The 14,912-nt window shown below is 40.1% G+C and overlaps 1 protein-coding gene across 1 annotated transcript; it reads right to left on the bottom strand.

Moving 5' to 3' along the window:
* Positions 1-9,268: 9,268 nt before the first annotated feature.
* On the bottom strand, positions 9,269-13,429 carry hmgb1a (high mobility group box 1a). The gene is made up of 5 exons (XM_034550045.1): positions 13,277-13,429; positions 10,877-11,037; positions 10,458-10,603; positions 10,125-10,299; positions 9,269-9,991 (listed from the first exon to the last, which is right to left on the bottom strand). Exons 2-5 carry the CDS (start codon positions 11,021-11,023, stop codon positions 9,806-9,808), a joined length of 654 nt encoding a protein of 217 aa, XP_034405936.1. The 5' UTR covers positions 11,024-11,037; positions 13,277-13,429; the 3' UTR covers positions 9,269-9,805.
* Between the last annotated feature and the right edge of the window lie 1,483 nt (positions 13,430-14,912).

Genomic DNA, 14,912 nt, shown 5'->3' with positions numbered 1-14,912 from the left:
CACGAAAACAACTTATTTTTCAGAATGACATTACATTACAAAACAAAAGTAAGGTTTAGGCAACAAAACCACTTTAGGAAAAACGTCACGATTGTTGGGACACGTAATGTCGAACACCGGTCTGATGGTTGAAAGTGTTTGTGGGCTCCGTCTACCCCCCCACCATAAGTGGGCTTTGTCGATCTTTAACACGTCGTCACTTGTTCGGAAATTTCACAGGGAAGCATTTAATTTGTGTGTCAACCACAAAAAAAGATTCTTATTGACTTTCCATTGGCATTGTTTTCATCCTGAATGACACACAAAAAAGTAATTATCCATATACACAATACTAATAGATAGCATTTTGTGACTACTTTATGATTTGCCATGATGCTGGGCACATTATATTCTTTTACAAAGTGCCTCATGTAAATTAGAAGATTCCCTACGTGACTATGTATTGTAATGGCATTGTAAAGGTGTGCATGTCATTGTATTCACCCCTATAGTGAAACTACGTTGCAAGTGTATCCTTAATATTGGTTTACTGTTGTAGTAGTAATAACGGCATTTTTTAAAAGTTGTAAATATTAATCAGTATGATTATTTTATCTGATAACCAATCCAATAATGATAATAAAACCAATTTGTGAAAGTGCCCAAATCCTCAATCTTCCTCCAAGCTCACTTTGGAGGGTTTAAAACTAAACCGTGAACTGTGTTAAGTTTCAACACATCATCAGTGAACTTGGAGGAAAGTTGGGTTTCCCTGGGCAGCAAAATCCCTTACATCTACAAAGAGCAACCTGATGCTGGTTGTGCTCAGAGAAACAACAGACGTTCAAATATTCAACTGGAGGCCAAATGAAACACTGCTTCTAAGCCTGGTATGAAGTTAGTAGACCAAAAACAATCGGCCAGCGACAACCCGGCTCCAACAACTAACTGCCTCCGCTCCATAGACTCTCGTGCAATTGTTCCAGATTTTCTTAATTTTCAGGCAGGTTTTTACACAAGTTTTTGTAGCAGTGCTACTTGTTACCCGGAGAGGTTGGAAGGAGGTGTGCGTTTCTAAAACGTTGCGTTCCTACCTTAACAACCTGTCGAGCAACACGAGCAGAGAACATTAGCACGTTATTAACTTCTGTGTTACTCTAGCAACTCAAGCTGAAGGCATGCATGCTGCTATTGCTTTGTGATGGACACACCGACCCGGATTAACAGGAACAGGGTTGTTCATTTATTTCTTTGTCTTCTGACTCGCCCGCCAAAGTGGTGGTTCATTTTTACTGTGATCTGTCGGCTTTAGCATTTATCTTTATCTTTTCAACCTGTTTTTGCTGCTGAACCAGTTTGAAATCCTGGGGGGGGGGGGGGGGGGGGGGGGTTACAGGCATTAATGTAGATGTAACGTCTGTAAGGCAATGTTTTAGTGGAATTGTTGGCCCTCAACCAAAACAGTGGGGTAGTGTCTTGTTGGTACTTTGTTATGTGCTATAAATGGTAACTGGTCTAAATGTGCTTTTCTTGTACACTTTCTGTATAGAAAAGTCACATATTAAAAAGGGTTTGTTGCAGTGTCTATGCAAACAATCCCAGCTGCCCAAGAGAGAAGTGATACGTTTACCTAAAGATAAAAACATTAGCCCTGGTTCCCATGGTGGCTTATTTGTTCAGTCTGAACTAGAGAAATGCCTTATTTGCAATTTCCAACTGGGAAATATTCTTATATTGGCTCTTTGATTGCATTATAATCCGTGTAATCAAACCTGTAATGTGTTGATGACCTAATTGTCTAATTCAGCATTTGCAGCCTCACCACGTTCCACACATTGAGGCAGCTCGTTACTAGTTGCACTCATACTTGTTTTTCTGTTTGAGTTTTATCCACATCCTGTTTCCTTCCCTCCTTTTCTTCCTCCACATCTTTCAGCTAATGTAATCTTCAATGGTTTGTCTATCAATATTGAATTAGGATAATACTGAGCAACTCCTTTGACATTTCAGTTTCATCTTGAGCTTGATTTGTTTGTCTGTAAAATGAAACAGCAGCGCGCATACAGAATACAAACTGATGGAGAGACTCAGTGGAGAATATAACAGACCAAAGGTATTGATTAGTGATCAATAAACGGATGTTTAACACTGCTGTTAGAACGCATTTCTTTTTCACAGCAACCCCATTATATTCACAGTGTGTATCATCAAATGTCAGCTTCGTTGTCACTATTAATCTTGGCATATAACAGAAAACCTACACAAATAACACCCTGCCAGTAAATATTATTTATTTTGTAGTGCTTTGACAGATTTGAAGCACAAGGATGCATTTGATCCTGGAAGCAATGCCTGTTTTATTTTATGTTTTATTGTGCCAACTTCTCAGTACACATCTAAACCTATCAATCCATGTCTACTGAAGCGTGCTGAGGTGGAATTGATTTGTGGCTAATGGAGTACAACCTTGCTCAGAGCTCAGATCTATAGAGAGATCTTAGATACACGCAAAAGAACAGGCACATTGCAAGACCATGGAGTAAAAAACACAAATACAGAAAGAAACAACCATTTATTATACACCATCAGATGTAGCAGAGAGTGAGTATTGGCATACCAATAACAAAATACTTGAATGCATCGAACAGATTGTTTTATTAGTTTGTTGATCCAACATGAATCATTGTCAACTTAAAGTGTATTTCGTGGGAGGCCAGTTCTAATACTTAACTTCTAACTTAACTTAACAATTTGATTAGAGAATATCTGTTTCCAAAGTCCAGGCCACATCTATTTTTAGACATAAAGAATGAGCTTTTACATTCATACTTCGTGATGTTTAAAATGTTTTGTTTTGTTTATCCTTCTTTTTTTCTGGATAATTGAAATGTGCACATTTCTCACAATTTAAGTTTCACAAGACTATGAGTCTAAAGCCATGCTAGTGGCTCTGTGCGGCTGTACAATAAACTGCAGATAAAGAGCTGAAGGCTAACATGCAGGTTTAATAATTACCCTGTTCACCATCTTGGTTTAAACAAGTATGCGAACATTTGATGATTAGCACTGACACGATAGGGTCCACTCCTTCACTTAAAGACAAGGGCCACTGCCACTCAACAGTCTGAGTGATCACCTTTATCCTATGAACGGTGACACATCTGCAACTCATTTGTAAGTCACTTCTGTATTAGGGTGCTTTTATTTGACTTTACTTCAACAGAAGACACATCATGGTTGGTGTTGTTCCACGTTGTGTTAATCACTCTCTTTGTCGTTCTGCCAATGCCTGTTTTTTTTAATACACGGCACACTTCTGTCTCCTGTGTACCGGCTACAATCAACATACAGTTTGCACACATAATTCATACAAACATGTATAAATACAAGCACATACACCACGACATTCGTTGCCAAAACACCAATACAATCTCATAAAAAAGACACACACACACACACACATATATATAAGAGATGCAAGATGACTCATAATAAGCAACCATGAGTGCAGCATGACAAATCTGATTTCACAAGAACTCAACATTTGTGTAGCCTCCTACTCAAGCTTTTGCAACAAGCTCAAGAACATGCAAACACGTGCTCTAGCGCTGTCTTTCACATTCACAGACAGGCATAGAAGGACTTGCTTCTCAATTTGACTTGTCTCCCACTTCTTTGTTCAACTTTCTTCATTTTTTGTGGCATAAAGTGATTAAGTATGCTGGAATGGTTACACCCGTTGAAGGATATCATTGTGAAGTGCTGCACCTTACATGTCGACAGCATTTATATGTGAACTTATCTGCTGCTTCTGAATTAATATTTACAAAATATGAGTAAGAACGTAACATTACTCTAACGGGGTGGTTGTATAATTCACAGAAAGGCTGTGACTCTGACTAGTAGATGTAGGTAAACACAAGATCCTTGTCCTTTGGAACAGCATCACCCAGTGGAGGAACAGGTTGTCTAACAGTGTGCGGCTTGGGGGAAACGGTGGTGGAGACCATCTTTAAATTGATGCTTCGATCAGATCAGCAAAAATCTACAAAATCATTTCTCATGCAAAACACTGTAATATAAAAAAATATAGTTTCTCTTTCAAGTCAGTCAACTCAGACAGCATTGTCCCTCATGCTGCAGGCCCGAGGAGGTCAGCACTCACGTGATTGGTGCAAAAGGGGGCTGGTACTCAGAAAATGCACCTGATTGGTCCCTCACTCAGAATCGCGTTGACTTTCAGAAGCAGCCAGCAGGAATGACTCAAATGTTTCTTGAATTGGAAATATTGATGGCACACACACAAATAAACACAAGGTGATGTTTTTAGGACACCTAGAGACACCTCACCATTAGGCAACTTTACACTAACTTTAACATCCTGACAGTTTACTCTTAATCTTAAAATGTGTACATCCTGTGATACAGTTATTTACACTTTACAACATGAATCATGCCAAGGTTGTTTTCCCCAAGAGAGATCCGGTCTCAATAAAGTGATTATGCAATTAGATTTATGTTCCCACAAGACAGATAAAACACATTACATACAATTTAGCTGACGCTTTTATCCAAAGCGACTTACAGTCATCTTACATTCATACACTGTAGACACAGCTACAGGGAACAATTCAGGGTTGGGTGTCTTGCTCAAGGGCACATCAACTAGGGCAGGGATTGAACCACCAACCCCCTGATTGATAGATGGACCTGCTAACCACTGACCCACAGTTGCCCAAACAGCAAGTTCCCAGTTGAGGTGTCTGTGTAGTCGTGTGTGCATGTGCAGTGTGCTTATGGGTTGTACTTCCATTGAGTCCCATCCTGATGTTCTGCTTACTCATTTGTACTCATATATACAACACCTAGAATAAGTGAATGACTTAACTTACATCACATGAATAACTAACACGCTAAAACTGTAATTTGACAAAGTGTAATATGGATTGCAAATATTTAATAATATTGGGTAGAAAAATACATATTTCACATTTTCTTCACCTCCTTCTTTGTCCGCTTGTGGCCAACCCACTTCACACACTGAAGACATAGTGTTAATATATATTTTTTAAAGTTTACATTGGTCTTGCACATGCATGCAAGCCCTTCTGCCTGTCTTCTCTAGAGGCTGTATGCTCACTTCAGTGAACACAACCTCGATAGACGCCGGGTTACGATGTGCAAAATGCCTGTTGAGAAATATGTTTTTTTCCACTGATTTGCTGTGTAGTAAATGGCTATGATCAGGTCTGGTTTGTCCGGGGGTGACTGATCATCATCGTGCTTTGATCTTGTCTCAGACAGCGATGCTCTGCTGAGCCTTTGTGCATTTTAGTGACAAATGTCTCAGCTGGGAGTCAAACTAAGTTTTGTGTAATGCACATGTTCCTGTGGGAAAGGAAAATAAACGTATGTGAAATAAAAAGTTGCATTCCATGTCAGTCATGGACTTTTGTCGGACAAATTCTCAACATAAAATATTTTATCTTCTAATAATAGAGCTGCATCAACTTGTGCATAAGTCAAACACTTAGATTGTCACAAGCAAAATATTTCTAAATCATTAGAAGACACATGAAAACGTTATATAAGAAAGAGGAACATAAAACATAAAAGATTAGATGGGTAAAGGAAAAGGGAAGCAGAGCAGCTAATTCCCAGTCCAGATATCCAAATTGGAAAATAAACCCAGCATGAGGGAAGATTAGACTGATGATGACGTTTTCAGAAATGCAGGGCAGCTGCATGTTCTTCTTCTTTTACTTCACAATTAAAACATTATTTTAAAATAAATACTTTTTACCTTACATTTTTACATTTACATTTTTATTTCAACTTGGATTTAAAAGTATCTTGTTAAGGAGAGCTAAATTAGTGGCAACCTAAACTATATTATAGTTGTTAATACATGGATTAATTAAATTGTGATACAATATATTGTTAGAAGAAAACAATCACATGTTTTTAGTTCATAAGTCCATAAATACATGTGTGACAAGTACAGATACCAGGACAAAAGAATAGGATTATCTCTTTTGTTTGGTAATAACCATAATATAAATAGCATCTTATAAAATATAGTTATAATGTTGATCTAGTAGTGACCCTCTGAATGAAAAGGTGGTGGACTAGAATCAATACTCAAATGGGGATATGTGTACCTCTGGGGGTACGTGAAGGCACTCACTGAGATTTAAAAAATATATATATTTAAAATTAGCATCCATTAAAAAATCTTTTAAAAATAGTTATTTAATAAATATGTAATACAATATAAGTGTATGTTCATTAACTGAATTTTATATATATATATTAAATCCGACACTAATGGCACAGCGCTGTGTATTACATCTTTTTTTCAGGGGGAACTTGGCTGAAAAAGCTATTCCTCAGGGGGTACATCAGTGAAAAAGTTTGAGGACCACTGGACTAGATCATACTGGCAATGACAGGTGACAGGCAGGTGGAGAGAATGACATGTGCACATGACTTTTATATTGATAACTGTATTTCTAATTGCTGCTGGTCAGTGAAAGCCGACATGAAGGAGGATGGAGGTCAGGCTGAATCGGTGGCAGAGGTCCATTCAGTGTCACACACACACACACAATGGCTTTGACAGCAGACAAAAACAGGAATTGGTGAAGCCACATTTAGGGCAGAAATTTGTTTTCTTCCCATTTACAGCAGCTTCATGCACCTTTTTTTAAGCCATTTGATAATAGGATGCCTAAAGATCTGTCCATCATTTGGGAAGAACCTTATAGTTGCCAAGGAACCAAATTCTCCTCTCGAGCATACATCCAATTTTGAATCAAATTGGTCTCCGGCCGTCTTCATCATTCTGAACCAACTAAATATATAGAAATATATAGTATAGTATAACAACAAATTATTTAACATAATTGTATTTAAGGAGGAAGACAATGAAATCAAAACACACCACATTCAATAATTCAGGATAAAGACCGTTACTGTGTGCATGAACTGTAAAGTTTACGCTTTCCTCCAGGTGGTAATAAAATGCATGGTTCATCAATATATCAATATATCTCGGCGAAAAAAGGGTTTCGGAAATAAATCAAAGAATATTTGCGGCAATTTTATATGAGGTTCAATGTAGCATACTGGTTGCGACCAAGTCAGTGATCTAGATTCAGAATTTATGAAAGTCACTTGTAGGGTTCGGTCGAGTGCTGGGTCCAAATATCGTTGTACTCTATATTAATATGTGTAAGATGTCACAATAGTTGTTGTTTGTTATATTTGCAGAAGACACAAATGTATTCTGTTCAGGGAAACACTTTTTGGGATACAGTTAAAGGGGAATTAGATGAAAAAAATTATTAGAAGTGATGATAGACCATAAGTCCTGATTGAAACATCAGCTAAATCGGTGTGATTGGTTATTTGTGTAGTGTGATATTGCTTCTTTTAGATGAAGAGGTCAAAACTCCAGCAACACTTGTCGTAGCATAAAGAACAAATTACCCTGGAAGTTGTGCCAGAATTCCATTCTATGTTTTAAGTAAGATATCTCAATCCTTCTTTCCCTGACGACCGAATATTAACCTTCCATTCAAGTCAAATGTGGATTGAAAAGTGGCTACAATTCGGAAACGCCTCTGATCTCATGCAGTTGCAACAATGCGACCACTAGGTGTCACCAGAGACCACCGGTTGAACGCAGTGTGCGCGGTAGGCACCAGGTGGCTGGGATTAACAGGCTTTGAGCCGTCAGTGGCGCTGTGTGGCTAACCCTGCTATACTGTATGCGCACTTCTGGCCTACACAGACACTGATCAACAGCTGACAGCAGCCACGAGGCCCTGCAACTGTTCCAGCATAGTTCCCCCTTTCTCTGCTTGATCCTCTGCCATATGAAAGCACGTTGGCCAATTCTGTGGATGTGAGCGTCAACGTTCACCATTACAACTGCCTCCCTCAATCTGTTGTGGCTGTAGGCAGGCCGCACTGCACATTGCACACAGTAACAATGGGAAAACATTAATCAGCACTGGCAGCAGCTTGCAGTTGTCACATGTCTGGTAATTGTATATGTTTGCCTCCAGTGTTCACGCGGCTTTCCTGTTTTTCCACATCTAGACAACACATCCATGATATGACTCAAGGTTGGGGCTTTAGGTTATTTCACCGTCTGCCGGACTCACATTAAGCAGGAAAAAGCAAGCATCATCAGTGAGCGTGAAGAAGGATCAGGGATAGCAAGAGGCTGTGTCACCTTCAGGGACCGGCTGGGCTTTATCAGAGTAGTGCAGAGGTCAGCTGCTGCCCTGTGTCTGCCTGTCCTCGAGCCTACTTGATACCAAGGCTCAGTGAGTAGGCCAAGGCTGATATTGGTGCTCCGACCGAACTGATATGCAGCACGCAAGAAGACACATCCTTTTAATTTACACTACATATCTGAGACACGCCGGTGCTGCTCAGCTCATTTCTATGCTCAGGCTGAGGGTTGGTAACCCCCGTCTGAATAAGCTCTCCCCCATGGGGGGTGGCTGTGTTGTTGACACCAGAATGTACAGTATGCGAGTGTGTGCCTTTTAAGGCTTGGACTGCGGTGGTTTGTACACATCAACCATAATCTTATGACAGTTTTTTTCAAAGCACATAATCCTTCTTATATAAATGGTCCTTTTATTCTTTTTCCTGGATCAGAGTACGTGACAGATGAAGCATCTGTATCTAAATAAAACATTAACAGTCAGTGATGCATGTAGACATGCAGAGCAATCATGCTATAACTTTCAGTATCCCTCCACCAGGCCAAGGCGCTTCAATAATGTAATGCTTGTTTGCATCCTCAGTAGGCTAATACACACGATACATAAACAGCTTTTCAGTCGTAAGATGGTTTCACTCTATTCAATTGCCTCCCGGCATCATTATATCAACTAGATTTGACTTTACAGAGCAGACAGCAAAGCGAGTCAACACAAAAGACCAGAAATAACTACTCTTTGGTCTTACTGAGGAGAATTATGATTTGTATGAACTTGTTTGATATTAATCAGTTATGTTCAATTGTTTGCTTTCAGTTAGTCAATGCTGATATTTCAGTGTAAAAAATAAATGGTGGTTTGATAAAGCTGCTGTTTATCTCACCACTACTGTTACGCACGAGGCATGTTATTAAATGCAGAGGAATTGTGTATTAATCTTCATTTTAATTAGTCTGTTCTCATCAAAAGACACATTTAATCTTGGGAGGAGGAAACCTGAGGGGAAATTAGCAATACCTTATAAAAGGCATCTCACACACATTACAAAATAATTTAAAAAAAAGAAAGTTTATTGACATCAGAAGCCATTTTCAATTAACTTTCAACAATAAACACGCTGCTTTTTCTTATTCTTGCTATTACAGTGTTACATAAAGATCAGTAAAACAACTGTGATATTTCATTTTTGATAACATGTCATTTAAAATTAAAACACACAGGAAAAGGAAAGAAAAAGGGAAAGAAGAAACACTCAGAACGTTTTTTTATGTGCTGTGCACCTCTAGCAAGGCTAAATACTGTAAGCCCACCCCTTTACGCTGTACCAGGCAGGATAGTGGTCTAGGAACTATCACTGAAAGAAATAAGACTGGCAGAAAGATACAGACACGATACTTGCGTTGTGTCAACTATACAAAAAGGAGAAAATAAACTGTACAGCATAAAAACAACTGATATACACAGCCTTTTTGTTGTTTTTTTCTACCCCATGGATACTAACATATTTTCTTTCAGTCAGTTAAGTGTGTACAAGGGGGTTCAATGCTTTATAAACAAGAATGACCATTTCATATGTCACCCGCGATCTACTCGTCATCGTCATCATCAAAGTCTTCCTCGTCGTCGTCATCGTCGTCATCGTCGTTTTCCACCTTCTTCTCCACCTTGGCCGGGGCTTTTCCTGCTGTTGTTGTTGTTGCTGCTGTTGTTGCTGCTGCTGCTGCTGCCCCGCCGGCGCCTGGTTTGGTCTTAGCGCGGTATGCTGCGACGTCCTGTGATGGAAGAATGGCGAGATATTAAACGTGTGCCGAGGCCCAGACATTTGTCATCAAAGCTCTCAAGGGAGAGCGGCGCAACGGGAATTAACTTTTGTAAAATGTGTATCAATACGACGGAGGTCTTTACCTTCTCATACTTCTCCTTCAGTTTAGCAGCCTTCTTCTCAAAGGGCTGCTTGTCCTCTGAAGCGGTACCGTTCCACATCTCACCCAGCCTCTTGGCCACATCTCCGATGGTGAGACCAGGGGTCTCGCCTTTCACCTTCGGGCGATACTCTGCGCAAAAGATGAAGAAGGCAGATCTGGGGGGGGAGAGACAGTGGGCTTGTCATGTACACAGTCTAATAATGGTTGATAGTGTGTCTTTACTACATAAGTTAACTGCTCAGGATTAAGACTTGATTTGTTCTGCAGAAAGAGACAGTCTTCTTATTCAAGACGCTATAAAGTGTTGACTTACGGGGGTCTCTTGGGAGCGTTAGGGTCCTTGAACTTCTTCTTCTTGGATCCCCTGGGTGGAACGTAGCTCATCATCTCCCTCTCATAGCGGACCTTGTCCTGTTTTGCAAGGTCTTCAAATTTGCCCTTCTCCTTAAGAGACATTGTCTGAAAAAAAGAAGTAGCTTGCTGATTGTACCGTCTGTGGCAACAGCCGTTGTACACAAGTATTACAAGTATTCCTTCTTCAGGGGGGCTGCAATATCTTACTCAATACACAATGTGGGCATCAGAGTGCAACTATTCAGGACCCATACAATTATCCAACATCCTAAACCTGAATTATCTTGATGCACACCAATTAGGAGTGGCATATTAGTCCATTCTCAAGAATACAATTTGGAATTTAAGCAACCGACTACCATCATCCATCAATCCTACCTTCCATCGCTCAGAGCACTTTTTGGAAAACTCCGAAAAGTTAACAGATGCTTCGGGGTGTTTCTTCTTGTGCTCCTCCCGGCAGGTCTGGACAAAATATGCATAGGAGGACATCTTGCCCCTCGGCTTTCCTGGCTCTCTCACCATCTTGACGGCTGTATCTTAAAAATAAAAATAAAACGTGTTGATTAAAATTAAAATATTACATTGTAGTGGTCTAGGTTTACTTTGGAAAGAAGATTAAGTGACAACTGTCTGGGGGTGTTGTGATGAATGGCCCAATGTGCATATCATATACCAATGTTTATATCATAAAGGCTTTATAAACCTAAAAAAAAATTTTTTAAAAAAAAATGTTTTTATAAATTTAATTTTAAAACCATAATTCCAAATAAAACAATATGTAGGTAGGTTATAGCCATCTAGTGTGCCACTGGTGTAATACAATGGGACGGTGCCCGTACAGATGGCGCTGGGTGACCCGCCCTCTTGCTGTCAGACGGCACGAAGTTAAAGAGCCGCTGAAACATTCCGCTGAACCAGAGCCGACGAACAGACGAAAAGGATTTAAAACATTGATGCGATCTGAGCGGCGTGGACCGTGGTCAACTCCCACCGCTCCGGATTAAATTTTTTTTTAAAAAGACATAAACACCCATAAATACATGTTTTTTCAATGCAGCAATGCCATCGACTGTCACGCCAAAGTGCCAAAGTTCCCCCAAGTGCACAATATGAACCGCAGCCCTCCGCGGGACTTTGACAGTGGACCGAAGACAAAAATGACTCGTGTTTTCGTAGAAATAGACCTCTTAAATATCATGTGCAACAACAGAAGAACCTTCTGGAAACCGTCCGTTTCATTCGCGTTCACGTTTTTCAAACCAATAAATAACTTTGACACCAACAAAAAAAAAAGACACAAATGTGACAACAATGCGTATTTATTGGAAATACAACACTTCAAACTTGCACTCCAATGTCATTTGACAACCAGTCTTCATGTTGTCTCATTCTGGGAATGATTCTCCTGCTTTTGTCAATATGTTTAAAACTGCTTAAATGTCCCCGTACATGTTCCCCTATCAAATACTACTGTAACTCCCGGTTACGCCGTGTCCACCGGAGTAGTAATGGCGCATAGGCTTTCGTTGTGGAAAAGGAGGTCAACAACGACGGCAATATTTCTTCTTCCATTTTGTGAGAATGCCTTCTTCATGAAAGAAAGTCCCCCTCAAATGTCTCCTCCCTCCCTTCAGTTCGCTTTGCAACGTGACAAATATGTCTGGAAAGCCGGCGATCTTGACAAAATATTTCCCCGATGGATTCCTATTGCACGAGCCGGTTTGTATAGTAATACATTGGGACTGCACTGAGTCTATGAGCGGGCTGTGCTACTGCCTGGGTTCCTATGAGCTCCTAATGGCCGCTCGTCTTCATCCACTAACATGGAGAATATGGCTCCTTCTCTTTGTGTCAGCGCACAGCCATTGCACTGCATGCGATAGAGGGCAGAGCGACCGCCGCAGCCGCGTCGCTTCAACCCGCGATCAAAACGTCTCAAAAGCGTCGGAAAAATCCCGCGACGGTGTCGTTGGAACGACGAAAGGTCGATCTTCGATTTGCCGTCGTTACATTTTATAGTTGCCGGTTTGTTTCTCGAGAAAACCCGGTTAGAAAAAGTTGAGCTGAACTGCGCCTCTCGTCGCTCGCTTCCCATTCGCCTCGCTGCTTCGCCTCCAACGCGAATACAGTCAGCCATTACAGTACGAGCGCAGATCGTGAGGTAATTCTTTCAACGTCTTCTCGGACGAATTACAGCGAACAAACACACGACGGCGTATGTCTTGAGCCGGTCTTTCTTTTTCTCATGTTTTTATATTTTTTTTAAAGATTCGGTTTAAAGAAGAACAACAAAAAAAAAGAAGCCCGCACGCTCCTCAGCCTTCACATGACAGCCGTTCATCTTCGCAACGCACCGCAACGGCCAGGCTTTTTACCATTGTCGTTAACCGTGTTGTCCGCTAGACAGTTCTCAATTTTTACGCGATATCTTCCGTTTGCTTTGATTCCATTTTGTGAAAATGATATGACCGTAATAAACCAAATTATTTGTATTGAACGAAAGCGACGATTTTCGTCGATTTAACGTCAAGATTAATATTAATTTCGTCCTTTTTAAGAGAGCGTCTGGGCTACACTCCCAGCCAGGGTAATGTAACGGTACCTGCTTAGCGCCGATATTTCTTGGGTTTTTTTACCTTTCACCGCAATAAAATCATCTGCGAGCAATAAGAGGCCTCGTACTCGATCATAGCAAACACATGAGTAAGATATTTAGACATGTTATCGTCGATATCATCATTACGAACACTTCAAATTTTCGTGTGTGATACTTACCAAGGGACTATCGCTGGATCTCAATGCTCTGCAATGGCTGTGTGTGAGGGAACACGGGCGATACGCAGTGTCTTGAGTCTCCAGCTCTCTAACATTACTCTCGGCGGGGCTCTCACGCCATTGGCCAGCCCTCGGTCTGGGGCTCCTCCTATTGGACGCAGGCTTTTCATTGTCCTAATAGAAGACGATCACCCATTGGCTGCCTTTTGTGAAACGTCACCGATGTTTTCTGAAGCGCGTGGATACAAAAATATTCCCGTCCCAGCATGCTGGAGCTGGTAGTAGTGTAGTGTGTTTGCCATAGTATTGAATTCACTACGTTGAGCACAGTGTACAGTAGGCAAGTTAAATGAATGAGACAACGTGGAGCGCTCGTAATCAGTGGACGAGGCGGCTGTGCAATGTTGTGCTATTGTGTCGGATGGACTGTCCCCCTCTTCATCAACCAGCTCCATTGTACATTCTGCTCTATGCATGGGCTTTTTTGTTAATTATTACTTAAAAAAACATATAAAGTGCGCGTCCCGTATTCGCGTTTTAAAGGTAATATACGCGTTTGCTCATTCCATATGGCACAGTTACGCACTGGATATGACATTATAAAGGATTTGGCTGCGAGTTAATGAAAACACAATGGCATTATGCTTAATGTTTTGCCTTTTAATTACACTGTGATTTTCATTTGAGAAAACGTCACCTCGCTGACACACAGTGTTTTGTTAGTCTCTCCGACAAGTATACATAATAATTACTTTTAGCAGGCACTTATTTAGTGCTATAGGAAAGCTGTTTGCTTAGTCCTGATTAGGTTCATATAAGAATGTATCATCAGGTATCAAAACTTGATAACGGCATTCAATGGGGCCTGCTAGGATCTTTGTCTCTGCACAATGAGTTTTCGGCCTCATTTTTATAGGCTTCATATACAGTATCTGATTAAAAGATGATAGTGTGTTCAAGTTAGTTTATAGTTAGAAAGAAATATTTTTACAATCATTTAGGTCTACAGGATGTATTTATTTTTAATTAGACTGAGTGAAATAATGCTTGCTTGTATGTTTTGCAATACATTCAAACGTTCTAATTGCAGGTCCCATGTAACAACAGGTCCTTATGATAGCCTCATCATGGGCTTTGCACTCCCAACCCAGACACATTGTTATGGGCAGTTAAATGGTTAAAGCCCTAAATTACAAAGTATTGGAAAAAGACAATAGGGATAATTTAATGTATTACTCACCTAGCATAAACAGACCATGGCAGCTCTTAAAGCATGGATTTTTAAATTAAATTATATTTTTTACTTAAGGCCAACTATGTCCCATTTTTTTATTCTATATATTCTATATACTATACTATATATATACTATCCCACAAGGTTTCACAGTTTTTACACCCGTTTTCCTCTCATACGTACCTGATACAAATTCAACAACACTCTAAAAACACATGTTGTTGTGCTGTTGACTCAAGATATGTCTTGTAATTGTAAATGTGCTTGTTTGTCTGATCAACAACACATATTATAAGGTTACACAGTAATGTCATTTTATGTACACATTCATGCTATTCTCAAAGAATACTTCTGTAATGAGTTTGATGACCCTGAGAGCTTGCTCTAGTGCCAACATCAGAC

This window comes from Cyclopterus lumpus, chromosome 14, assembly GCF_009769545.1.
Source record: "Cyclopterus lumpus isolate fCycLum1 chromosome 14, fCycLum1.pri, whole genome shotgun sequence".
NCBI lineage: Eukaryota > Metazoa > Chordata > Actinopteri > Perciformes > Cyclopteridae > Cyclopterus > Cyclopterus lumpus.
The sequence above is the reverse complement of the archived record's forward strand: the minus strand, read 5'-3'. Positions and strand labels throughout refer to the sequence as shown.

What these genes read in the sequence shown, in the direction of transcription:
- hmgb1a (XM_034550045.1), bottom strand. Translation starts at nt 11,023, where the DNA reads ATGGTGAGAGAGCCAGGAAAGCCGAGGGGCAAGATGTCCTCCTATGCA. An exon ending in AGTGCTCTGAGCGATGGAAG is followed by an intron (nt 10,604 to 10,876) that starts GTAGGATTGATG and finishes TCTTTTTTTCAG; the next exon opens with ACAATGTCTCTTAAGGAGAA. An exon ending in AACGCTCCCAAGAGACCCCC is followed by an intron (nt 10,300 to 10,457) that starts GTAAGTCAACAC and finishes CTCCCCCCCCAG; the next exon opens with ATCTGCCTTCTTCATCTTTT.